We start from the raw sequence: 26,253 nt of genomic DNA on the forward strand, positions 1-26,253 counted from the left end.
ACCACATGCGAGGCCTGGGCAATGCTTCGCTTCCGTAAAGCCGGGTTAGAGTCAGTCTTGGGAAGATGCTGGGGAAACAAGGCAAAAGGAGCCGCGCCTGGTCTCCAGAATGCTGGGGGGAGATTTCTAACCGGGAGCCTCAATGCAGAAGCCCCGGACCCAAGTGGCTTCCCCAGCCGACGCCGTCAGTGACGGGAGTGTGGCCAGGCGCATGCCCGCTGAGCGTGCCCATCACGGGGAAGACCCGTCCACGCGCCTCCATGTGCCCGACAAATGCCCAGCGCCGTGCCCGCGAGCTGCACAGTGAACGGGTTCGAGACAGCGCAGAGTTAACAGCTGACGATTTCCTGCCTCCCGTGTTTGGCATAAACCAGTCCCATCGCCGACCGACCCTTCCCTGAAGCTGGGGCAGCTGGGGACCCTCCTCGCCGGCCTCCCGCTGCGCCGGGCTCGCACCCCCCCCCCCCCGCGCCCCATCAGCCGCGCTCCTGGGTGACCGGCCCTTGGAGGCAGCAGCGCGACAGCCGGGCAGGTGCAGGCCGGTCACCACCTGCACTCTCAGTCCCCCGACTGCGCTGCACGGCGAGGCAGCCCCGGGGAAACGGCGCACGGGCGCAATGAACGCGCGCAAACCAGCGCTGCTGAAAAAGTCAGGGCACTGGGGTCCCGCCAAAGCGCCGTCCTTCAGCGACAGGTTCGCACAGTCGCTCGTCACCACGCCTGAAGCGCCACGCCTCTCCCCGGGGACGCGCGTGTGGGCGCTTCCTCATCTGTCACCAAGGCAGCGGACGGGACCAAGCTCATCTTTTAGTTTCTCAGGCATAACAGCACCCGCCCGGACCTGGGATTCCAGCTGAAGAAACCCACGGCCGAGCGGGACCCACGGCCGAGCGGGACCGTGGAGGAAGGGGCCAGAGAGGGGGGCAGGCTCGAACTCCCGCCCCACTGCTCGACCTGGAGGTACGACGGGACGGACACTGGGCGCCTTCTCGGCATTCTACAGTTTACACCCACCGAGGATCTGGTGACAAAGGTCTCACCTCTCTGCTGTCAAAAAGGTATGAGGACCCAGCCGGCGCGGCTCAGCATCGACCTAGGATCCAGGCGATCGGGGTTCGATTCCCGGTCAGGGCACAGGCCCGGGTTGCGGGCTCCATTCCCAGTCGGGGGCCTGCAGGAGGCAGCCGATCAATGACTCCCTCATCATTGATGTTTCTATCTCTCTCTCCATCTCCCTTCCTCTCTCTGAAATCAATAAAATATATATTTTTTAAAAAGGTATTGGGGAGGATCCCCTGAGTAAAAGCCATCACCTGCTTTTATTAGTTTGTTTTTTTTTTATTCCAAGTGACAGAAAACCCAGCTGGAAATGGCTTGAGCAAACTGTGGAATCCACTGGCTCCCCAGCTGAAAGGGGGCTAGGGTGGTGTCATCAAAACCATTCTCCATGTCCCTCGGCCCCGCCTTCCTCTGTGTTTGCGGCAGTTCTCACCTCGTAAGGACAAGAAGGCTGCCAGCAGCATCAGGCTTGCGTCCCATGCCTCCAAGTCCAGGGGGAAAGAGGGTCCTCTTCTCATGCAGGTCCTGCACCCCAAAGTCCCAGGCAGAAGCAACAGGGCTCCAGGACTCGGGGCTTCACACCTTGTCTTTCTGTGAGGTGACCCTTTCGGCCGCAGGCTCACCTGCTTGTCCGTCTCTTGCTTGCCTGTGGCATAACGTCCGGGACACTTCACGCAGAGCTAAGTTTTACTGGAGCGGGATGAGGGACGAGGCGGAAGCCCAGCACCGTAGGCCTGCGGTCGGCCCGCGTGTCCCAGCGGCTTGGCTGAGGTTCACCGACGTCAGCTCTCGAGCTACGCTGGCCCCCAGGCCGTCCTGCCAGCCCGTTTCATCAGGCGTAACCAGAACGATTCTTGCTGGTGCAGCTTTACTTCTGTTTCTTTGGGAAGTTCAAGACTTGGTTCGTATTCCTACCCTGGCTGTGCCTGTAAGACCCAGGACCGCTGCCATCCAGCCTGACGTGGGCTTGGGTAGCTAAGCCCTGCCAACCCCTGGACACCTCCCTTTTACCAGTAGACAAGCACACAGTCTCCAAGTGACTCCCAAGAACTTTTAAACCACCTAGAACTCTCACATTCATATATGCGCCCAAACCGCTCTGTGTCCCTTCTGGGGGGGATCCCCCAAGACCTGCCATTGGCTTCTAGGAAAAGTGAGGGCCTTTCCCGATCCCCTTCACAGGTGGCTCTGGACGCGCTGGAGGCAGCAGGCCACACCCGAAGGGATGCCCCTTACTCCTCTAGCCGGCGTCCGGAGCTGCTGGGACCTGGGCTGGGCTACAGCACACAACCTGGGCCTCGAGAGGGAGGCGGCCCCCTGAGACCTGCTGCTCCCTGGCTCGGGGACACCGGGAGGCACCAGGAAGTCCCCGTAGGAACCGGGGAAGACACACGTGAGAGCACTTGGCTTGTCCAGATCTCGCGAATGGCCCCTCCTCAAGCCCCCAGACAGCCTGGAGAGGGGCCCTGTGCTTTTGAGCCACGGGCCTTCTGTGGTCCAGCTGCGGCCGTGTGGAAGCTCGGCCTCGTGGCTCTAAGAACGGCCCTCGTGGGCCGTGTTGGTTCTGACCTTCCAGAGGTCCGACGTGAGGTTTGGAACCAATGCCTGCTTCTGAGGAGCACTCTGAGGTGACAGGGACAGTCTGTCTCAGCAGCCCCGGCACTTTCCTGGTCCCTGGAGGGGCTGCAGAGAGTGTCCCTCGGGGACTGAAGGAAGCCACTCTGGTACCTGGCTTGGGCCCAGGCTGTGAACACCTTCCCTTCCAGAAGGGCTCCTACGAAGGCACCTCTATTTCTAGTCCTGAGCAGATGCTTTAACTGGCATCACTCACGTGTGTGTACATGTGTGTCAGGGGGTGGAGGGGGGCTCTGAGAGGCTCTGAGACGTAATGAAAGGGGCTCGGGGTTGAAGACCAAACCTGGGTTAGTATCTTGGCTCAGCCGTGGACTTGTTCTGTGATCTTGGCAAAGTTATTTAACTTCCCTGAATTTTCTTTTCCTGGTCTGTGAAAAGAAAATATGAAATCCTACATCCAGAGTGGGTGCGGGGACAAGAATGAATATATCTGAGGTCAGCAGGTGTTCAGCAGACACAGAGAGCAGAGGCTCATGACTGTGACCACCACGGCGGCTGCCTCGCTCCCACACCTTTGTCATTGTCATTATTGATAACATAGCGACGCCAACACACTCCTGGGGGTGGATCGCAGCCCGAACAGCCCGGGGCATCAGGTGAAGGAGCTCGTGACTGTTCTCTCTAATCTAAGTATGTCCTGGTACTTGGCACCAATTCCCAAATAAACTGGGGGGGGTGGGGGGGTAAATCGCAAGTTGAACACTATAAATCCCTCCGCTGCATAACTGCACATTTTAATTATAGTGTTGATTTCACTACTAACTCATATGCCATAGTTGCTTCCTGCTTTGTACCTAAGAAAAAACTGCCTTTAGAGACGCTCAATGCTTCAAGCAGATTTCACAGGCCATGATTTTAACAGCGCAGTGGGTAGAGAACAGCCAGAGAAGTCCTCTCCACTCCTAAAAGGTAAAAACTAATGTGAGGTGAGCTCTCTGGCTGCCTCACCAAGTCGGGCACCAGGCTCTGGCCGGTTTATCATCACCGATAGATCCCGAGGGAAGGCCAGGTAGTGACAGGCACCCCCATCTGCAGGTGGCACATGCGAGGGGCTGGAGAGAGGAGGGAAGACACTGAACTCGGCCTTGATCGCCAGGAATGTGCAGTTAAAGCCATAAGTTGAGAGTTGATAGAGGAACGGTAAATTTCTGCTTTTCAGTAAAACACACACACACGAGGCTGGAATGGTGAAAACTTGGCTTGGCCGCACTTTGATAATAATTGAGAGGTTTTAGGTTTTAAGAGGCACGAATGAGAACAGGGCATCTGGCTCCAAGGATGTCACAGGTCCCTCTGCTGTTGCTGACATCTGGAGCCCAGCAAACATCTGGATGAGGGCAGCTCGGACGCCCAAGGTCTAGGCCACATTACACAAGGACAATTAGGGCCGTTGAGCCTCAGGGAGAGAGAGAGAAGGGGAGGCGAGCTGCCTTCAAGCTTGGGGGGTCGCTTCAAGGGTGGATTGTGTCCGAGCCAAGAGGACGCTGGTTGCTGATCACCAGGATCAGCAGGTGTATCCAGGTGACTGTGGAGTCCAAGTGACACCACAAGGAGCAGATTTAGCTCTGTGAAGAGCCCACCATGTGGCAGACAAAGCTCACCAGGCTGCCCAGTGAGGGGCAGGGGCCGGAGGTACATGGGGGCAGGGGCGGGGGCTTCTGTAACTCCGAGGGTCCATCTAGCCTCGGTCCTAGATTACAAACCCGCGAAGGGGCTGGGAAACAACACAGTACGACTGATGCGAACCCACTGAGACCAGCTGAAATCTTTTGGTCACGTATTTTCTTGTATGATAAACCACAAAACCGTGGGGCCTCAGAGAGCCTGCCTTCCCTCGAAGGCCCTGTGATACTCGCAGAGCGGACCCGGTGCTGTGACCGGTGAGACTCAAAATAAGCACAGTGCCTGGGCCGGGAGACTCACAGCACGGGCCTGGGGGGTCGCTGGCGGACATGACTGTGTCCGGCCATCCAGAACGGGTTTCACGCAGGTTGCGAGAATACGTAACACATGTCCAGACATCACTGGATTAGAAGGCGAACGAGAGGAGATAGAAATACAGGGAAAGAGAACAAAGTGGGGGAGATTCGGACAGGAGCGCTGTGCAGAGGCAAGGCTGCCTCTCCCGGCGTTGATGGCTCTGGGACGCACAGCGACACTATGCACCCATTTCACAGACGAGTTCACGGAGGCTCACGGGCTCAGTAATTTCCCAAAGTCAAACATCTAACCGCACAAACGGGCTGGGGTTTCGATCAGGTCTGACTGGCCACAGGGCTCGCCTTTCGGATGAACCGCGTCGCTCAGGAAACCTGAGGAGGAAGCACTGACGGTCTTCCTGCCGTCGGTCGGGGGTGGGACCGAGGGCTCCGCAGGCAGCCCGGAGACACAGGCCGATTCCTCTGGCCAGCGCCTGGCCCGGGGCCCTCAGAGATGCTCGGCGTGTATCTGCTGACGGGATGATGCCCGAAGCGATTTAGCGTCTTAAAAACAACCTGGAGAACGCGGCAGAAACTGTGAAAGCTGCCCTTGCCTTCCAGGCGGCTGCCCTGGGTCTTCTTACGGCAACGGTGCTGTAGACTTTACAAAGTCAATGTCAGCGGAACTTCCATTCTTTAGGGCCGAAGACAGTTACCTCCTTCGGAAGCAAGACATCGTCCGGGGTTCCAGGGACATGAGTCAAATACTTTCTAACCTAAACATATGTTTCATCTTAATGACAAAGTTTGGTTATTTAGTGACTGTTTATATGTAAAGGGAAGGACGATGAATCATAACATCGGAACGTGATTCTAAGCTCTTTAAAGCGCTCGGACACGAGGGGTTTATAAACAAGGGCACTGGCAGTGCAGCGCGTTCGCTCTCGCTGCCTGTGAGTTAACGGGGCACCGGGCAGAGCTCGTCAGGCGGCGCTTAAAGCCCTCACTTGTCAGGAGAACATCGGCTTAACTGAACTTCCTAACAATGGCGAACGAAACCCAGCCTGAGATTCCCTTCTCGTTTACACGATACTGTTGGACTCAATTCATTTAAGAAACAGTTATAGAACACCCACTATGTGCACGCTCAGAGGCACAAAGGTGAGAAATAAGCCCAGGCCTGGAGGCAAATACCGTCTCCACCCAACCCTGGGGAGAATTCGCTGATGGCCACAGAGCAAAATTATTTTCCAAAGGTGACTCCAATGGTCCCTCTCCACCTGCAAGTCCCCCTGAACCTCACCTCTCATCCATCAAGAGGTGCAGTATAACCCTCTCCCTCTGCCCGCGGTGGGTGTGGGTGGGATGAGTTGGAGGCAGGGCACATCCAGAAACACCCACAGTACGCGTGTGATACCAAACAGCGCTGAGTGAGAGGCTGGGAGGCGAGACCCAGACTGAGGAGGGTCCACGCCTGTGCTGTCCAATCTGGCAGCCTCTGGGCTGCTGAGGCAGGACATAGCCTGGCCCCGCGAGAGCGCTAGACAGCAGGTCAGTTAGGAGGGAGATGACACGTGTGTCGTCTGCCCCAGGGAGGAGCAGCTCCGGGGAACCGGAAAGCCTGCAGATTTTGACAGCCCACGCTGGGAAGCGACGGGCCCTGGTTATAGGTAGCTGCTGATTCACTTATCAGCTCCTCGGAGTATTAAGACGGTTTCATTACAGTGGAGGGCTCACTGGAGGCCTGCAAAACCCAGAGCCAGCTTTCAAAGCCTGAAGGAAAAACCAGAGGACTGAAAAGGGAGGGAGACGGAGGGGAGGCCCAGGAGAGGGGACCACGTAAGTGTCCTCGCCACCCGTGGGCATGTGCTCGCAAGGCGCCAGAGTCTTTCAGCCGACCTTTTAAAGTGATGAGACAACTAGTGAACAATTGAAAAGAATCAATGACAGTCACCAACTGCTTCTTTGCATCAAACTGAAATAAAGGTGGTGAGGCGAGCTACTCAAGGTCTCAAGTAAGCACAGCAAAAGTTACTGTATTTGAAATAAAACAGTTTGAGACAGAACGAGCCTTCCAGAGCCTTCTCGGGCATCCAGATGAGATTTCCTGCCGTTCCTTCCCTGGTACCTGACCCTCCCGGGCTCTGGATTCCATCGCTGATCTAAGCAGAGGGGACTCTGTATTCCCATGCTTAACACAGGTGACAGCAGGCCTTCCGCTGACTGCGTTCAGGAACGTCCCCCCTCAGTGGACTAAACATTTTCTCCACCTTGGCTCCTTTGTTGAGACCAGGTCTCGGCTGGACACACCCACAGCCACCCACCCACGGACAGGCCGCCCAGAGGGGGCCCCTCCCACACGGAACAGGCGGCTCCACCGAGGACCACAGCAGAGCCGACTCTCCGTGAGGCTGAGTGAAGAAACAGGCCCTGCCCTGGAAGCCGACGCCAAGTGCCCACAGCCACGCGGAGTCCGCCCTGCAGTGCGGGCTGGGCTCGGGGAGGGGCTGAGCCAGGGGGCACGTCCCGTGCTGCAGATGCGCAGGCGCCTCCCTACAGCAAACCTCCCACAAAACCCTTCCCGTCCCTTCTACCCGGGCAGCTAAACCCTTCCCAGCTCAGCGGGGATGTCCGTTGCTTATGCCAAGTCCTCCTGGGCCAGAAAGACCTGTTCCCAACCCGTCTGAGAACAGGGGACAGAGCCCGGCGGGGTGTGGCTCAGCTGTTGAGCGTCGACCTAGGATCCAGGCGATCGGGGTTCGATTCCCGGTCAGGCCACATGCCCGGGTTGCGGGCTAGGCAGCCGATCAATGACTCTCTCATCATCGATGTTTCTATCTCTCTCTCACCCTCTCCTTTCCTCTCTCTGAAATCAATAAAGATATATTTAAAAAAGAGAGAGAGAACAGAGGACAGAGAGAAATCTACTGTATTGAGTATCGAGCTTAACTATCAAGCACTTTCCCACTGCTAAGAGCCGACGCCACTCGTCCTGTTTACAGCGTTTGCACCGTCCAGAGGCCTGGTGTTCCGAGCTCCAAAAGGCCCCCAAACTGTTTCTCCCGACCGAGCTTAAAGACAGGCCAGCGCTGGCGGTTCACTCTCATCCTCTGGCCCGGGAAACATGCATGAGGTCCCTTTAGACAAACGCAGAGGGGACTCTTCTTTATGTGTAAAATTCAAGACAAATTCCCTTGTCCTGCAAAACGCCCACCACTCCGAGAATATCAGGGACCTGCCAGGAACACGGGGCCCCCGACCTCCTTGCGGTCCCAGCACTGGCTGCCATGGCACTCTGGTTTGGGTCCCTTTCCCACGGCCCCCTACATGTGAGCTCGCAGGGATGGGATGGACACAGTCATGACGACAGCTGTCAGCTGCGCCACATGGGGACAGAGGCTCCTATGCAGAGGTCAGGGTGGAATCGGGCCACCGCAGGCTCACGTGGCATTTCCTTTGTGCCAGACCCTGGTCCAGGCACTTTACTTATATGAACTCACACCCTCCCCTATTGTTGGCCCATTTTACAGAAGAGGAGAGCGAAGCCTGAGGTGACCCAGCATTGAGTGGTAGTGGTGAGGTGTGAGCCCGGGGGCTGGTGGCCCTACTGTCTGTCCCAGAACGAGGCTCGTTTTACAACCACATAAACCATCCGATGGAGAAACAGAGTCACAGATGTCCCGACATAATGCTGGCTTCTGTGCGACATAAGGGCACATTGTAAAGGGCTAGAGTCGTGCAAAATGGGGACATCCTACCGGAGATGGACTCGGGTCTCTGGCCCCGCATAGGCACGGCCAGAGACTCAGGGCCAAGGCGATCGGAGAGGGGGTCCTGCCCTGCACACGAGCGACGCCCCGGCCTCAGTGGAACCTGCAGCTGCTCTCAGACCCCTCCCCGCACATTATTTAAAGTTCTCGAAAGTCACATAGTGAACACTCCTCTCCTCACCTCCCCTTAAGAAACGGCTGCCCCGCTCCACCCGTCCACCTGAGGAGCCGTCCGGTGTCCAGTCCAAAGGGTCAAGACGGCGCACACAAACCCCGTCCCACCAGTTAGTGGTGCTCAGAAAAGCGCTGCTCTTGGTGGAGCTGCGGCGATGCGTGCACACAAGTACACAAGCACGTGACACATGTCTGGCATGCTCCCCGAGGGACATGTGCCATCCAGGGGCTGTCCCTGCACATCGGATGGCATGACAATGGCCTCAGACCACCTTCCCCGGAGGCAGCGACGCACATTCACAGGGAAACTCTCCTCCACGCTGGCGAGACCTGGGAGCTCCCGGCGGCAGACGTGCTATCAGCCATGTTTCACCAGGAGCCCCAGAGCCCCTGTGCTGAGTGAGCCCCTGGGCTGGGGAGCCACCTGCTAGACACATGCTTAACCCCCACCCACCCAGCAGAGCAAAGCAAGGGGCCCCGACCTGGGCGAAGAGGAAGGTTGGGGCCTCCTGAAGCACAAATCTTAGCGCAGCAAGTCAGCAGCAAGTTTAGCGTCTTACTTGTAGCTTTTTTCCCAGAACTTCACTGGCCTGACATAGGACGTGATGAAAATGACGCTGCCGAGAAATGGGCTCAGTGGTGTAGAAAAGATCGCCGTGGCAACCGTCTGGAAGAAAAGTATGGCAGAATCTGGGAGATTTGAGTTAAGGCAAAAAATTGTTTCATAGTTCTATTTCTAAATATCATTTAAGATCTTGACTAGTTCACATGGAAGCCATTTTCTCACCCAGGAAAGGCGGGCGTGCAGGTGCCCTCTCTACGTGCATATTTGGAATAAAACTTCCAGGGGCATCCTGAAAGGCCTCACCACCACGATGTCCAGCAATTCTCATAAAATCCCCAGCAGCCTTGGCATGATTCATGACAAAGATTTACTATCTCGGGTTTGAAAACAATGGTGTCTTTTTTACTAAGATATCATTAGCTGAACAAAACACATGGTGGTACATTTACTAAAGTACTAAGTAGCTTTATAAATAATTAAAATTAAATTATACCTTCTAAAATAAGTAAATAGCATTGTTTGGGAAGGTAGCATCTCTGTTTCTCAAAGAACCTTTCCCCACTATTCAAAAATATATGCTCTTTATTATCAATTGAACTCATATGGTCATGTCCAGGTTACAAGCTAGAAACGTGACAGGAAGACACAGCCTGCTGTGGGGTGTCATGTCATTGCACTCTCTGTGGGTTTCTCACTTACTGGCGTGTCTCACTTTTACGAATCTTGGTTGATCAGAAACACAACTATTCAATATTAAAACTAGTACAGCTGTAACTTTTGGCTTAAGCCCAATTGGTCTCTGGAAATCTGGAGGAGGTGCCAGAAGGGCTGGTCCCTCCCCAGTCCCACTCCATCATCAGCGAACTTCTTCCAGATGCCAACTGCCCCCGTCACTGGTGCAAGAGGGAGGGCGGGACCTGTGGTTGGAGGAGAAAGAGATGGCAGAGGTGGAGGGGACCAGACTGCCCAGGCCTTCCATGGGCATGCTGCCCTTGTCCCAGGGCTGAGGGTTTGCCACAGGCCTGACGTGACCTCCTCCGAGGCTACGCCACCCACCTGCAAGGGGACACGTGCCTCTTTCTCGCTGACGTGCAAATGGAGGTCTCATTTCTTTAGCCCAAGTTCAAAACGTTAAAGGGCAGTGCCTGGCACGGAGAGGAAGACGCTGTCTCATTACCGATCGGAAGGCAGAAGTAACCCGGGCTCCAAGGTGCCTTTCACGCCTTGTCCGAGGCTTGGCTCAGGTGATGTGATGGGGAGCGGGGGGCGGGTCCTTCCGAGTCCCACTTACAAACACAGAGAAGGCGTGAGCCTGTGCTGGGAGGCACCTCCCCACGCGTTTTCCTAGACGGAAGCTCGGGGTTTTGCTTCAGGCCTTAACTGTGTCTTTATTTTTGCCTTCCTGTAAACACCCTCAGGAGTGAAAAGACAGATCCTCCATTAAGAATCCATTCTGGTGTTGAACTGTTTGGGTATAAAAAATACCTCTATTGTGCTACGATTTAAATCCAGTTCCTTTTGTTTCGACCTGGGTTCACACGGAGGACTGCGGAACAACATGCTAACGTGGTATCTGTTATCGCCCATCAGCTTCCTGCTCATCTGAAAGCTAAAAATATCTAATACCCGGGTCACAAACACTCCAAATCAATGACGCCCCATGTCCCTGGAAGAAAAGGGAACCACATGGAAGATGTCATTGAGTAAAGGCACTGAAAAAATGTGATAAGGCAAGGTGGGGTGACAGAGGGGTTCCCTAGTGGGAGGAGGGGCGCATCACACCCCCAGGTGACAGGGGGCGCTGTGGGGCTTGCAGGGGACCAAAGCTGAGTAGAGCCTGGGCTGGGGCTGGGGCTGGGCAGGACGCTGAGGAGCTGGCATCGCTCTTCTCAATTTCCAACATTTCCCCAAAGATGATGTTGTCCATTTGATGGTGCCAGGAACAATTACCCAGAAATTAAGGAGTAAGTGAGGAAAGTAGTGTTAGACTATAAATAAAGTTCGTTGTAGAAGGAAAGGAAATTTCACAGGTCAGAGGTAGGGCAGAAGAGAATAGATGGCCTCAGGGGTTATTTTATTTGAGGACAATAAATAAATACAGCACACTTGGGGAAATATGTAAGACTGACCGTCATCACTAAGGCTGCGCCGAGGAACAGGGACCTGAGACAGCAGCCTCTTTATGTCCTACCACGAGAGCCAGGAGGCAACCTAACGGGTCCACGGCAACACCTTTCAAAACTTCCTTGTGTCTCAGTACATTTAAAATGACAACATCAATGCCAATACTTAGAGTTAAAAAAAAAAAAAATCAGAAGCTCAAAAGGAATAGAAAGCAGCCACCCCAGTATACACCCTCGGCAGAGGTGACGTGGCTGAGTCTGTCTGATTGTTAGAAGACAACGGTCTTGCATCGTCTCTACACGTATGAAAAGGGCGAACACCCGCGTCTTTCCCTGGGGGTTAGCAGCTCGGAAACTGACAGGCTACCGAGGGAGGGAACATGCTAGAACTGGAAAAAGCAAATTACTACGCAGCACCCCGCTGGCCTGAAAGCTAATTCAGTTCCAAAGCGGAGCAAGTTAGTCCCCCTTCAATGCCAGAATGGACCCATAGCTTCTTAATAGAGCGATAAAATAATTAACTTTTCAAAATCACTCAAGATCCAGGGCTGGCATTTAGGAACCTGATAGCTTTGTCTTGATGGCCTATTTATCCAGGTACCTAAACTATTTATCTGCTGGACTCCAAACAGCAATATCTACCCTTGTAGCTGGTCAAGGGTCGGGAGGTGTCCTTGGATAATGGGGGGAGCTGAAGGCCTGTCAGCCGCCCATGGCTGCAGTGGCTGTCAATCAGCTGCAGTGGCCGTCACACTGCTGGAGTGACTGTCAATCAGCTGCACGGTCCCTCTGACGGGAGGAAGTGGATGTCACCAAAGAGTTAGTTTTAGGAACAGTGCAGGGAATATTCCAAACAGAACCACCAAACGCCAACAGAATCTACAGCTCCATGCGTTTAATTTCTTAAGAGAGTGAGTCCACCCATCAGGAAAGCTCTTAGATTTAACAAGCGCCTGTGCCGCCCGAGATTCAGGCTAGTGCTGCTTTTATTTAGGAAACACTAGACGCCTGTGTGAGAGCGCCCGGCACACATAGGGGGCCGGTAATCGGAGTTATGTCTCCCAGGCTGGTCTTAATTCAGCTGTGACACTATGAGGAGTAATTCGCATCACCGAAGTCTCCTAACAAGGAATAAATAACCACAGGAAGTGCTACAGATTGACCTGAAACCAAAGTGAGGATAAAAGTGAGAATCATAACTTCAGGTTTTATTTATTTAGATACGTCTTTATGGATTTCAGAGAGGAAGGGAGAGGGAGAGAGAAAGAGAGACATCAATATTGATAGAGTCACTGATCGGCTGCCTCCTGCACACCCCCTGCTGGGGATCAAGCCCACAAACGGGGGGCATGTGCCCTGACCGGGGATCCGACTGTGACCTCCTGGTTCACAGGTTGATGCACAACCACTGAGCCACACCGGCTAGACATAGCTTCAGGTTTTAAATTCTTAGTGCAACCCCTCAACCCAAATGGGCACCAATCTAATAATTTTCATTTAATAAATGGCGTTTCGCCCGGCCGGACGTGGCTCAGCGGTTGAGCGTCGACGTAGGATCCAGGAGATCGGGGTTTGATTCCCGGTCAGGGCACATGCCCGGGTTGCAGGCTCAAGCAATGACTCTCTCCTCATTGATGTTTCTATATCTCTCTCTCCCTCTCCTTTCCTCGCTCTGAAATCAATAAAGATATATTTAAAAAATAAAAAATAAAAAAAATAAATAAATGGGGTTTAAATTCTAGACAGGATGCCTTAGACATAATTCAGAAATAAATAAAAATCAACTCTCTCTTTGCCTTTGTTTGAAAAGACTGTTAGAAAAACTGAAATTACTGGTGCTATAGAAAATGGCTGCAGTTCAAGGAAAGGGCAGTGCACAAGCTCACTCTTTGGCCGCTTTTTTTCCTTAGCGTGTTCTGCCAAATAACCTTGGAAAAAGTTAGAAATATCAGTGTGGGTGTAAGAATAGAACATAGAACAATGGGCATTGTGAGGCCGGCTCTTGGTATGCTTTAAAAACGTTTTATTTTTAACAGATATAGCTGGAGGAGAGCATTAATTTTTTTTTTAATCTAGACTATGGTATTACTTAATGATGACCCCAAGTATATTTCCATCCCTGTGCCCAAAGTTCAGGTCCCAGGGACTCCTTACAAATGTGTGGAAAAGAAGCTGAACAGTCCCCCAAACTAGCCAACAGCACCCACAATGCAATGCCAGGGCCTAGAACTGGGTCACACTCATCAGGGGGTGTGAACCACCTGGGAGGCTTGTGAAGAGGGGGATCCCAGGATCCACCCCCTGAAATGTGATGTTAAAAGTCTGTGCCAGGCTCAGGGATCTGTTTAGCAAACTGGTCCAGGGGTCCCGGTGCAGGTAGCCCTCAACCACGTCCTCGGAAACAGAAGTTTAAAAAGTGTTAAATCAGAGGGAAGGAAAAGCTTTGAGGGCAGCAAATTTTAGGCCTGACTCAAGGATATTTTTGTCTAATCTCCCTTCTCAAGATTGTTTTGTATTCCTCACTCTCCCCCCCTTCCTATCGCCCCATACACACACTCTCGCTCCCCCCTCCCCAACACACACACACACTTTAGTGCATCAAAGTGATCTTTAGACGGAGCAGCTCACATTTGTTTTGAAGTAAATTAAAACTAATTCTCGTGATGAAAACACTTAAAAATAGGAAACCTAATGAACTACAAATGATAAAGCTAAGTTGCTCGGCTAATAGCAACTGCAAAACAAAACTACAAATTATGGTTTTAGTCTTCAAAGCGTTGGAGTAATTCTGTTTGCACTTAATTCTGGGTTTTTTTATATTATTAAGTATATAGCAACCAAACTATATCATAATATGTTATAAAATCTGTAATAACATATTGACTACATCGACCCCACCCATAGTGTTTAAATATAGCAAATCGATTTTACACCCTTTTGCACAAGTCAATGGAATCATTTAAGCAGTAATTTTCCACTTAAAAGACAGGATCACTTACTGCAGATCTGGGCATGGGAAATGGAAGAATCAGGAAAAAACAAAGTAACTCCTGAATATGCATAAGCAGGAGGAGGTCAGAATTAGGGACCATCTTTTACGGCTCCGTGGCCGGAAGGGACTCCAGAGTGCCTGCCTGTCCCCATTAAAATGTGATCATAAAGACCCTAATGTCCTTTCCTTGCCGGGCCAGTGAAAAGCTTGCGTCCAAGAAATGGGGCTGAAAGCAGCAGTGCAAAGGATACGAGGAATGGCGAAGAGCTGAGCAAACACGTGAAACGAGGAGCCCCACGCCATCTGCCAAGGAGCCACGTATGTCATGACGAACTGTAACTTCTGCAGCAGGTCCCCGAGCTGAAAGCAGAAGGAGAGAAAGACGGATCAGAGGTGAGAAGCACAGCGCCAGTGGCGTCCTGGGAAGGTCGTCCGAAGCACACGCGTGTTACGGTGAGGAAAGTGGGGGGCTCCTGCCGGCCTCTGATTGTACGTCCCTTTGTCCTATCCCCAGGCAGCTGCTTCAGGATGTTTTAAAACACCCGCAAGGTGATCAGAACAAACCTGTGGTTTCATCCCACAGAATCGGTTATTTCAGCCAACACACGGACAAGGCGCATGTCTGCGTTCCTTACAGAAACACCCCCGGCCCGGCCTCCCGCCTTCAAGTGGGTCATCTAGAGGGAGATTCACGCACACGTCTCATCACTGACGCTGTTCGGGTTTCCGTGTATTAGGTTCACCTTGGCTCTCCAGCTGCTCTTTTGGGAAAACGGCTCCATAGCACTGACTTACACGTCACAAGTACTTTAGACACCAAGACAGGATGTGGCGATTGTCGCCTTCGCCAGACAAGCCAGCATGGGAAAAACTGAGCTCTGGGGAGAAGCAGGGGGTGGAGAGAAGAGACCTTTGTGGACTAAGAGTGAACAGCAGGGGCACTGCGCCCCGTGGCTTTTGCTGGAGACGCAGATGTGAATGTGGGAAGGACGCAGAACAGGTGCCCTGGCGGAGGCCTCTGCCCCGTGGCGAGATCTAAGGGACGAGTCCCCTGCTGCCACTTCCACGTGGAGTCAGCAGGTAGCCTTCCAGATGGCCCCCCAAACTCCACACACACTCCCCATCCATTCGGAAAGGACTGGACTGGAAGTTCCTACACTGGCAGCACGCGAGACAATAAATGCGGGCACCAAGGCCAGGGCGTGAGTGGGAAAACAACTCAGGATTCTCCCCCGGGCCAGCAGGTGATCCACGGGTCGTCAGAAGACCACGCGGGAAGAGGCGAAGGTGGGGGAGCAGCACCACCAGGGAGCTTTAAGGATCCGATAACAGCCCTCCCGGGAAAGGCCAGCCTTGTGACTCGGGACCGAGAGAGGAGGTCCTCTGAATGGTTCCACGCACGTGTAACGAGGCAACATGGGGTTAGCTAGACTCCTCCCCAAATCTCTCTCTCACTTTCTTCCCATCACAGGCTCACTAATATCCTGTCCTTTAGAGAAAAACCGTAAAGTAGAATTAAACATCGTTGGGCCGGCCACACAAGAAGAGCCACAGATGAAAGGTCCCTCGCAGGCACAGCCACGTGGAATTCTTAGAAGGCGCAGGCATCTGGCTGTGTAAAGGGCCCAGGGGCCCACACGTGTCCACCAGGGACTCTAGTCACACACAGACCTAGCGTTGAGGAATGAGAGGTGGAGAGAAGGGAGAAGGAGAGGGAGGGAAGGAAGGGGAGAGGGGAGGAGGGGAGAGGGGAGGGAGGGGGAGCAGGAAAGACAGAGAAAGGGCGGACAGAGGGAAGGTAAGAAACGGAGAGATGGTAAGGTTGGTCTCGAGAACTGAAGGGAATATGAATTCTGGGAAGGGAAGCCGCCGTTTGTTTTGCCAATGACTCCACTTCCCAGTCCTTTCAGAAGGGCCGCTCAGTTCTGGTCCTTGGTGGGTTTCGGCTCCTGGATCCATTCTGGACGGGACGCCAGGGCTCCCGGTGCCTTGAGAGTCTGACAACTGAGAGCACAGCAGTTTCCTCTGTTATGTGAGCTTGAGGTCACGTCTCTTAGGCTCAGGGAGAAACCAGTCTTCTCCCCAGCACTGAATTTTCTATCAGTCCACAGGGGCCTTGGACAGACGGAGAGACGGACGGTTCGAACACAGACGCAAACGCCTGACTCACTTCTGCTAAAAGAATTCTCCTAAAGGCCAATATCGTTTCCTTCCCTCCCTGCTGTTAGCCCAGCCGGAGGGGAGCATGCTAACTGCAAGAGGGAAGACACTCAAACACGTGCCTCCACGGGACACCACAAGCCAGGTCCTGGGGGGCGGTGGCGGGCGCTCTTGCACGAACTTGCTCGAAACTCCACCAGGCAAAATACCTCTGGATTTGAAAGCTCCGGTCACCCCACTAAGAACTCTTAGTCTATTTATTGAGAATTAACCTGTGACTCATGCCTCAGTGAAAACTGCAGGCATCAACAGCATTACCTTATGACGTGTGACCCCTCAAATACCCTAAAGATGAATCACGGGTCACGGAGACCTACTCCTGTTGGGATTTCAGGGCATGACAATGTCCTGCGAAGGTTTTAATCCACCTTCTGAAAGAGCCTGTAAGTGGGTCAGGTGTAGCAGGTACCATCAGCCCAGCAGCCCCAGGGACAGCCTCATCCGCAAGTTCAAAGCTCTAACAAGTCCCACTGTGCTGCGCTGTGATTAAATGAATCTATCACAATTATTTTTTGCTTAGCACAGCAGCTTGTATTTGCACACAAGCAAACCCAGCAATCGGAGACGTGCACTCTCGCGCCTAATTGCAGCCAAGGCCCCAGGTAGCTCTGCTCTTTTCCTATGTCTCTCCGTGCCTTGTTTTTCTTCACAAACACTGCGAAGAATAAAACAGAAGCTTTGTAAGAGATTTTCAATATGCAGCTCCTGACACACACTCTGCTGTCCTGACCTGGGAGCAGCCAGCGCTCCTGAGCTCACGCATCTGGGATTCCTCCACAGCGGAGATTCACGCTCCGCCGCGAAGCCCGGCAGACAGCAGGCGCTGCAGACATGCCAGATGCCAACCCAGCGCAACGTCTGAGAGCCTGGGCTGCAGGGCCCGCTGCCCGGGTTTGAGCCCCAGCTGGCACCCATCACGGGATGGTCACAGCACTTCCTCACAGTGTTGTCTGAGGATTAAATGACGTCATCTTTGTTAAGGACGTAGAACTGAGACTGGCAAGTAAGTGCAATATAAGAGTTTGATGAATAAATATTAGGACAAGTCTTATTTTGAGGATGAACTTAGCTCACAATCAGGAAATTTTAGAGCCTCCTCTAAAACAACTGAAATTCTGCCCTGGCCGGTGTGGCTCAGTTGGCTGGGCATTGCCCTGTGCATCGAAGGGTTGCCAGTTCAATTCTGGGTCAGGGCACATGCCAGTGTGGGGCGTGCAGGGGGCAGCCGATCAAGGTTTTGCTCTCATATGGATGCTTCTCTCTCCCTCTCCCTCACTTTCTCTCAAAAAATCTTAAAAAAATGAAAACAATGAAACAACTGAAACTCACCAAGTCCAGGTCCTCCTACTCCTCAAAGGAGGGAACCAGGCTCAGAGAGGCTTAGCACAGGCAGGGAGTCACTGGCTCATGGGAAACCAGATTCTCCATCGGTGATAATTCCACCCCCAGCCTTTCCCACGTCTCCCGCAGACGGTGAGCCTTTGTGAGGGACAGCAGCAGGAAAACTGCCCCAGGGAGGTGTCCTCCGCCTCGGCCTCCTGCTGACAGCAAGGGGCAGCAAGACAAGCGTGGACACGACAAACGGACCCCTGTCCAGCTGCAGCGGGGAAGGGGTCTGCTGGGCCCTGGCGCGCCCTTACGGCACAAACGCCACTGATCAGCGACAACGCCACCCTGCAGCCTGGACACAGTCACGAGGCCCTCGGAAGGTCAGGCCAGAGGCCATCTGTGCTTTTTAACGCAAAGCTCCACGAAGACTGACATGGCTTCCGTGCTTTATTCCGAATGTGTGACCTGGGTTAGAAACCCTCGATTTCATTTTGCTTTTATACTCTGCGCTTCTCTTCAAGGGTAAAATCAGGTGAAAACATGAAAAATTTGTAACGTCAAAAAAGTAACGTGTAAGCACAAAAGGAAACCTGAGTATCCATCACTCATTAGACGCGCATATGAAGACGCGCTTTAGGCTGTTGTGTATAAAATAGTGAAACGCTCTTGATAAGACTTAATAAACAACAGCACCAGCACCTTCCTCGGAAGCGCTGCCAAAGCAACCTGCCATTCCCCTGATGAGCTTTAAATAGAAGCCCAGTTAGACCAGCCAGGAACTTGCATCTTCTTAGACAGTTTGAGGCCTTTGCTTTTAGGAAGCTTACCTCATTCCTAACTTTCTGCCTTCCAGATTTGAAATCTCAGCCCTGCTAGAGTGTAACAAGCTTCGCAAGTTACCCAAGAACGGCCGTAGAGAAAACAAAGTCATTTGGGTCTTTTCTGCTGAAAAAAATACAAACTATAAAAAGAGTAAAGGAAGTCACAGTGCAGTAATTCTGGCTGTTTCCCAAAGGAAAACACCATAAATACTCTCATTTCAAGTGACCTATTTTGGAAAGATCTTTTCAATTAGGCATAGACGTGCTGCTATATCTCTGCTGTAGACAGGAAACACAACCTGCATAAATCCACAGCCGTCCTAACAGAGTGTCGCCAAATAAAGGTGACCCCAACACACTTCCTCCCTCAGGCATCGGAAATGAGGCCTATGCCACCCTTCTCTTGGGGCTCCCGCCCCCAGTGAAATAACTCCCCGTTTACTGACTGTCCCCACATTGGGCCCTGTCTTGGGGAGCTGCGCATATACTATCCCACTTGATTCAAGTGCACCTTTCCCTCCCAACCCCAGTCCTCACCTCTCCTCCTGCTCCAGCTCATGAGTCTCCATATTAGTTCTGTCACTTGCTTTTATTTTTGCATTTTGTTGTCAAATTCAGCTAGTTTCCTTCTCAGGAAGAATGCACCTCAGAAAACTTTATACAAAGCTTGTAATTACCAAGGCTTGAATTGGAAGGAACAAGGAAGCTTGAAAGGAAACTGGCTGCCAAGTTGAAGGTGAGCTGAATTCACAGGGGGAGGCGCTTGGAGGTCCAAGGGGGAATGGTTAATAAATTCGGGTGTGGTTAAAGGCAGGAACAAAAGAATTGGGGGAAGTTATCAGACTTTGTGAGGCAAAGGTAGTGATGTGGGGAGTAGAAAAATGTTCCAGAAGGAATGGGTAAAAATGGATTCACAGGCCTGGCCGGTGCGGCTCAGCGGTTGAGCACCGACTTATTCAGTTCCCGGTCAGGACACAGACCCGGGTTGCAGGCTTGATCCCCAGTGGGGGGCATGCAGGAGGCAGCCGATCAATGACTCTCTCATCATTGATGTTTCTCTCTTTCTCTCCCTCTCCTTTCCTCTCTCTGAAATCAATAAAAAAAAAAATAAAAAAAAAATGGATTTATTGTACTAAAGGACTAGAAACACAATTCAATTTCCAAAGCACTAGAGGGAAAGGGAATCAAAGTCCATTCTAGTCAATCAAAGGCAAGAAAGAAGTGGTGGGGGTGGGGAAACAAAGAAAATCATAAATATAGAACACACAATATCATGATGGAAAAAACACATTAGTAATCACAGTAAATGCAAACATAAAATCTGCCTATTAAAATATACAGATTCCTAGTCTGTGTTAAAAGGAAAAGTCTTCCTTTTATAGTTGATTTTATAAGAAATATTAGATGACTTAGGAAGTTTTAGATAAGAGGATTAAAAAAACAAACAAAACACCAGGTAAGTCCTAATTGAAAGGAAGCTTGTGTACCTATATTAATATTTGCCAAAATAGACTTTTACTCTAAAAAAACAGCAGTACATAATGATAAAAGTCACCAGGAAGTTAAAATAATTGGAATGTACATAGTTAACTACATAATCTCAAGCTATCTAAAATAAAAATGGACAAGATTAGGGTAAAATGAACAAATCTGTAATCATAGGGAGAGGTTTTAAGACATGCATCTCAGAAAATGATAGTTTAATGAAATAAGCATATAAAATAGTTGACCAACAGAATCAACAAGCTTTATCTTAGAGATATGAGAATCAACAAGCTTTATCTTAGAGATATGTGTATTAGAATCTTGCAGCTAACCAAAGAAAAGAATAGAATTTTCAAGCATATGTACATTTCCAAGATATAACTTACTAAACTACAAAAGAAGTCTTAACCAATGCTAAAAAATGATATCATGCAAACTGCTTTACAATTAAATTAGAAGACAACAGTAAAAAGAGAAAAAAAATAACAATAGTAATAATAACTGCGAAGTCTGCATTTGGATATAACAACAAACACAACACTGAATTAATTGAGAATAAATAATAGTCAAAAATTACAAAATATTTTAAAATGAATGACAATGAAAAGCAGTAGTATCTATCATAACCTGTGGGACTCAGCCAAAGGAGTTTATATAGGAAAATATATAGCCTTAAAATGTGCATCTTAGAAAAACCTCACAGTTTACATTGGGAGAGTATTGTTAATATAAAAAGTGAATGAGAATATTACGAGAAAGGAAAATATATCTATTAATATCTATTTATATCTATTAATATAAATGTAAAATTCCTCAGTAAAATATTTACAAAATGAATCTATAAATATATAAAATATATCATGATCAAATTTGGTTCATCTTGTAATGCTTTAGTACTAGAAAAAATGTCAGTATATTTTAAAAATGAAAAAAGTAAAAAAAGAAAAACATGATGCTCAATTGATGCAGGAAGAATGTCAGAAAATAAATTCAATGCTCACTCCAAAAAAAAATCCCTTGCATCCCACTAATAAAAGCGTTTTTCTTAAACCTGATGAAGGACATGAGTGCTATATTGCAGTAAACACCATATTTAATAATAAAATGTAAAATAATAGCAGAGTTTTCCAGGCAAGAAGCATCAGGCAGGAGGAATCTGATTAACCAACAACAGCGAAGTGAAAACAGAACCGTTAAGGGGAGTAAAAACTAAGAGAGGAGACAGCAACCTGGGTAACAGTTTATCACCTGTGAAGCGCAGTTTGGAAAACTGCATCTAAAATGAGAACCGGGGCTAAGGCAGGGCTGAGAGTGCCCGGCAGGGGGGAGCTACTTAGGCAAATGAATGGGAGCTAATGAAGGAAAGTGCAGCCAGCCCGGGGTCTTTGATTAGCCGACCCTATGCAGCCAGGCAAATTCAGACCCCTAGGAGAACATGACAGGAAACATTAGTTAGGGTCATATTTCATAACTAATTAGTGTATCCATAAATGCAAATGAAGGCACCAGGGCACGCTGAAATGTTATAACCTACCCAGAGGCAGCAATGCACCCATCTAGGGCCTTGTTGAGACCCCCGAGAATTAGGAATTAAATGCCATCCTGCGTGGGGAGTGCTTCTGGCTGGGTGCCGGTTCAGGGGGGCTCGCTGAGGAAGGCGGTGAGGGTGGACTTCCCCGGGGAAGAATCAGGTGATGACAGGAACTGGTGAGTGTTACCTTTTCCTTGACGCATCCTGCTCAAGGTGACCTTGGAGCGAAGGGGTGAAAATAATAGTTTACGCGTACACTCCGCCTTCCTTTCAATTCCTTAATCCTTTACATTCCTTGTTGTACTCTCATCCAACTGCTCTACGTAGGACACAGGTTCCCCATGTCGGTTTGGGGCTTTTCTAGCCTATTCTCCCCCGTGGAGAAAAGCCAGCTTTCTGGTTCTGTTATGGGGATTCCTTCCTCTCCAAGGTCCATTAAATTCCTTCGTGCAGTGAACGCTGCCTTGGGGAGGAGGCTAAGTTCTTCAGTCTCCTTTCAAGGCACATGCTGCGTGGACAGCATTTTCAGCGGAGAAACGATAATTCTAATATACGCAGCTATGAGGCGGCTTTCCCTCCATCTTTTCAGGATGTCCTCCTGTCCGTCCCACCCCCCACACACCTCCCGGCTGTCTAACTTATGTTCTGTCCTGAGAGTTTATACCTGTAAAAACACGGCATCGACCTGGTACACAGACGAATAAAGTGATTCCCGTAGTGATGGTCATGTAATGGAAATGTGCTGCCTTCAAAACGTATGATATTTTAATACAAATGTAGTAATATAGTCTCACTTTTAAACACCTAATGGCTCAGAGCCGTAAGGTGGAAGCTTCTGTTACCCACTTTATTCCGACCTACTTCTAGCACCAGCCAGTTAATGGGCGGTTGAGGAGGCATCCTTTCTGGAATTTTCTGCGCATACACAAGTGCAATGCGTGTGTGTGTATCCCTTTTTTATTTAAATTGAATTAGCAATATATGCTGTCCTGAGATTTGGTTCGTTACCTCTTGTCTCACGGACATCTCTATCGGTGGTACACTCCGCTCTGCCTCACCTCCAATTAGCTGCGTAATCCTCCACTGTCTGCCCGACAGTGTACTGGTCACTGCGCTACTGACAGACGTCTAGGTTGTAAAAATTAATTTAAAACCATAGCTGAAGAAAACGTCACACGCTTATCTAGGAGGTTATGCAAAGCCAGTGTACTCCCCTGACCTTGGCCACCGGGGTGGTCACCTGGTCCACACCAGGCCGGCCACGGCCTGCTGTCCCCTCTGCAGATGATCACTGGGGCAGGAGTAAGCAGAGGCCGCAGAATGTCACCTCGAGCAGGGCTGCTGAGCGAAGGAGAGGCTTCTGGCAGCCACCCTGTTCCTTGCATGAAGGAAAGGTGCAAGGGACCGGGCCACGCGGAGTCGAGCAAAGGCAAGCAGGAGAGAGAGCGAAGGGCACAGCCCTGGCACCACTGCCGGCTCCGGCTGCGGCGGGGTTTCAAGCGAGACCCATCCTTTCTTGTGAGTTTTTGTCGCCTGCCATCAAAAGCTTCTGACTAATATACCAAATTGATCAACATTTCATGTAAAATTAAAAAGTAGTTCAAAGGGCTTCTGGTCTGTTCTTTGGGACACACAAAGCTGAAAAGAGCATCCCTCCCACCCTTACAATAAAAAAAAAAGCCAGACAAACTTCAAATTCATGACTTGTCTTTTCAACTTGAAGAACTAGGCTGTAGAGCAGTGAGCTAGCCCACAGTGAAGGAGAGACAGACACCTTCAGGGAGAAAGCAGACAAGAAGTAACTGCTCACCTGGGCAGAGGCAACCCGCCCCTGGGAGGAAGAGTTTGGTTAGAAGAGTTAATGAACTGGTGACAGCCGAGGGCGGGCTGGTGGGACACTGCGAAGCCCCTGGGACCATAGGAATTGCAGGTCCCTCTTCCATGAACTCCATTAGGTGCTCACAGAGAAGACTGGAGGGAATCCTAAGAAAGTATATGAAGTGGTCCAGACCTGAAGGAAGGAAGCAGCAGGCCTGTGCATGGGCACAGAGCTCTGCTAGACCCTTTCTCCCCACCTCTCCACAGGAGAACACTGCTATCTTTAGGGAACTGGAGAAAACTACTGCAGCTGGGGGAGGGATGACAACAGCAGCAAAGACCCGACTCCCGAGCAAGGGGCAGGAGTGCCTGCTGGGCCCACAGCTGCAGCTGGAGGAGGGCCAGAACTCAGAAGGACACATCCCTGAGACAAAGGGACACTGTGAAGGCCTGGGACAGGTTTAGAAAACAGAGAAGGTCCTGCCCTTCAACCCTCGCCCCCCACCACCAAGCTAACAAGTTTCAAGTAAAAAGTAAAAGCAGATACCGATGGGAGAGGACAGATGGCACAGGGCAGGCAGAGGGACACACGGAGGTGCAGCACAGACCTACAGCTGGGGACGGAGCAGACGCCGCTCTGGCAAACCAACTCTCAACCTAAACACAAGTTTCCCTCCAGGAGTTCTGAAGCCTGTGGTGCCCTGCACGTAACTACGGCAACAACACCCCGACGTGGCCAACCTCCTAACTAGATTAACTCAGATTCCTGCAGTAAACATTTAGCAGGAGGAAAGGCATGCTCAGTTCCAGGCATGCAATCTATTTACTTTATTCTCAGTCGTCTTCTACAAGATGACTAGCTTTGAACAAACAATTATGAGGCATGCAAAAAGGCAAGAAAAAATATACTCCTAAAAGACAAAGTAATAATCAGAGCAAGACTCATATATGACACATATGTGGAACTATGTTAAGGGCTCTAATGGAAAGGAACACACTATGGAAAATTAGATGGGACATTTCAGCAGGGAGATGGAAACTATAAAAGAAAGACCCAAATGAAAATGATAAAACCGGAAAACACAGCCACAGGTACAGAATGCTTTCAGTAAGTCATCACACTAACACAGTCAAGAAGAGGGCCAATGACCTTAGAGACAGGTCAAGAGAAATGACCTAGAATGAAACACAAAGAATCTGAGCAAATTCAAAAAGAAGACATTACTGAGTACCCAAGAGCTTCAGAACGAAATCCAACTAATGCTCGCATGTTCTGAACCTCAGACAGAGAAGAGAAAGAGAACTGGCCAGAAGAAGCATTAGAAGAAATAATAACCAGCACGTTTCCAAAATAATGACAGACACTGAGCCACAGATTCAAGACCAGGTAACACCAAGGAGGGCAGATACCCACACAAGCAGACAAATAAATAAACAAACAAGTAACAAGTCCTGCACAGCAACCAGCCCATCATAATCAAACTGCTGGGAACAGGATTAGGAGAAAATCCTGAAGGCAGCCAGGAAAGAAAGGGACACTACACAGAGAAAAACAAAAGTGAGAACTGCATGGGTGTGTCATTGTAACGTAAGCCAGGAGACGCTGGGGTAACATTTTTAAAGCGCTAAAGCGGGGGTGCGCGCAGGGGTCAACAACATAGAATTCTATACCCAGTGAATGTATCTTTCAAAAATGAATGAGAAATACTTTCTCCGACAAATAAAACTGACAGTTTATTGTCAACAGACCTACACACAAGAATTGTTTAAGGAAGTTCTTCAGGTAGAAGAAATATGATATAGGTTGGAAACTTGGATGCACACAAAGAAATAGAGCATCATAAATGGAACAAGTGACAATAAAATATGATTTTTCTTATTTTCAATTGCTCTAAAAGTGTACGTTGGATCTAAAGCAAAAATAGTAACAATGTATTAGGTGTTTGTAGCATATAAAAAAATGTATGATAGCACCACGAAGGGTGGGAGGGAGGGAACTGTTGACATCCCTACATGGAGTGGTACAATATTATTTGAAGGTCATTCTAATTAAAGTTTTCATATTTTTAATGTGAGAGCAATGGCTAAAAAAAGAGGCCTAAGTAATAGGTCAGTAGAAGAAATAAAGTGGAATTATAGAGTAGTTCCAAGTTCTCCCTGCTACTCTTCCCCCGCTGCCCTAATTAGCTGCTCCCTCTGGGGCCCCCACATATTTTGCTTAGAGCTTCACATCACACGGAAGGCAGGACAGCGTCCTGGTAGAAGGATGCACGTGGGAGTTGGACAGACCTGGGCTCTGATCCCCCAGCTCTGTCCCTCACCGGCTGTGTGATCTTGGACTAGTCTCACTCCACTGAGATTTCTCATCTGCAGCGTAGCTGTGGTCATGGTACCTGTTTCAGAAATGTATTGTGAAGGTTAAATGAAATAATGCACGTAATTGTTTGGCTTAGGACTCAGCGTATAATACGTACTCAACAGATACATGCTATTTTCCTTATCGCACCTACGACCTGGTTTCAGAAGTATTCTTTATGTCTTTCTCGCCCTGATCCTCAGTGGAGTGTATGGTCACTGGCTGCAGGCCCTGGATTATACACTTAGCTTTCGGCAGATAAGCGGTAGAGGCACAGGGCAGACTAAGTTCAATAGTGTTTTTCAGAAAGTGAAACGAGGAGTGAATGAAAGCCTCGGGTGCTTTCCCAACTCATCAAGTGACATAACCCATGGCTAGAGTGGGCATGGTTCAGTGGGATTCCTCTGGTTACCCCGATTCTCACTTACATGCCACTGATTTTCCTGATTAGAGAGG

At 50.3% G+C, this 26,253-nt stretch overlaps 1 protein-coding gene across 1 annotated transcript in view; it reads right to left on the reverse strand.

Moving 5' to 3' along the window:
* The window catches only part of PCNX2 (pecanex 2), a 194,611-nt gene that overhangs the window by 50,822 nt on the left and 117,536 nt on the right, over positions 1-26,253 (reverse strand). Inside the window, exons 22-23 of the mRNA XM_081123781.1 lie at positions 14,489-14,597; positions 9,118-9,247 (exon numbers count right to left, since the gene is read on the reverse strand). Of these exons, the coding sequence (XP_080979907.1) occupies positions 9,118-9,247; positions 14,489-14,597 (239 nt within the window). The remainder of the gene's footprint in view (positions 1-9,117; positions 9,248-14,488; positions 14,598-26,253) is intronic.

This window comes from Miniopterus schreibersii (genome assembly GCF_964146895.1).
Source record: "Miniopterus schreibersii genome assembly, chromosome: 21".
Lineage (NCBI taxonomy): Eukaryota > Metazoa > Chordata > Mammalia > Chiroptera > Miniopteridae > Miniopterus > Miniopterus schreibersii.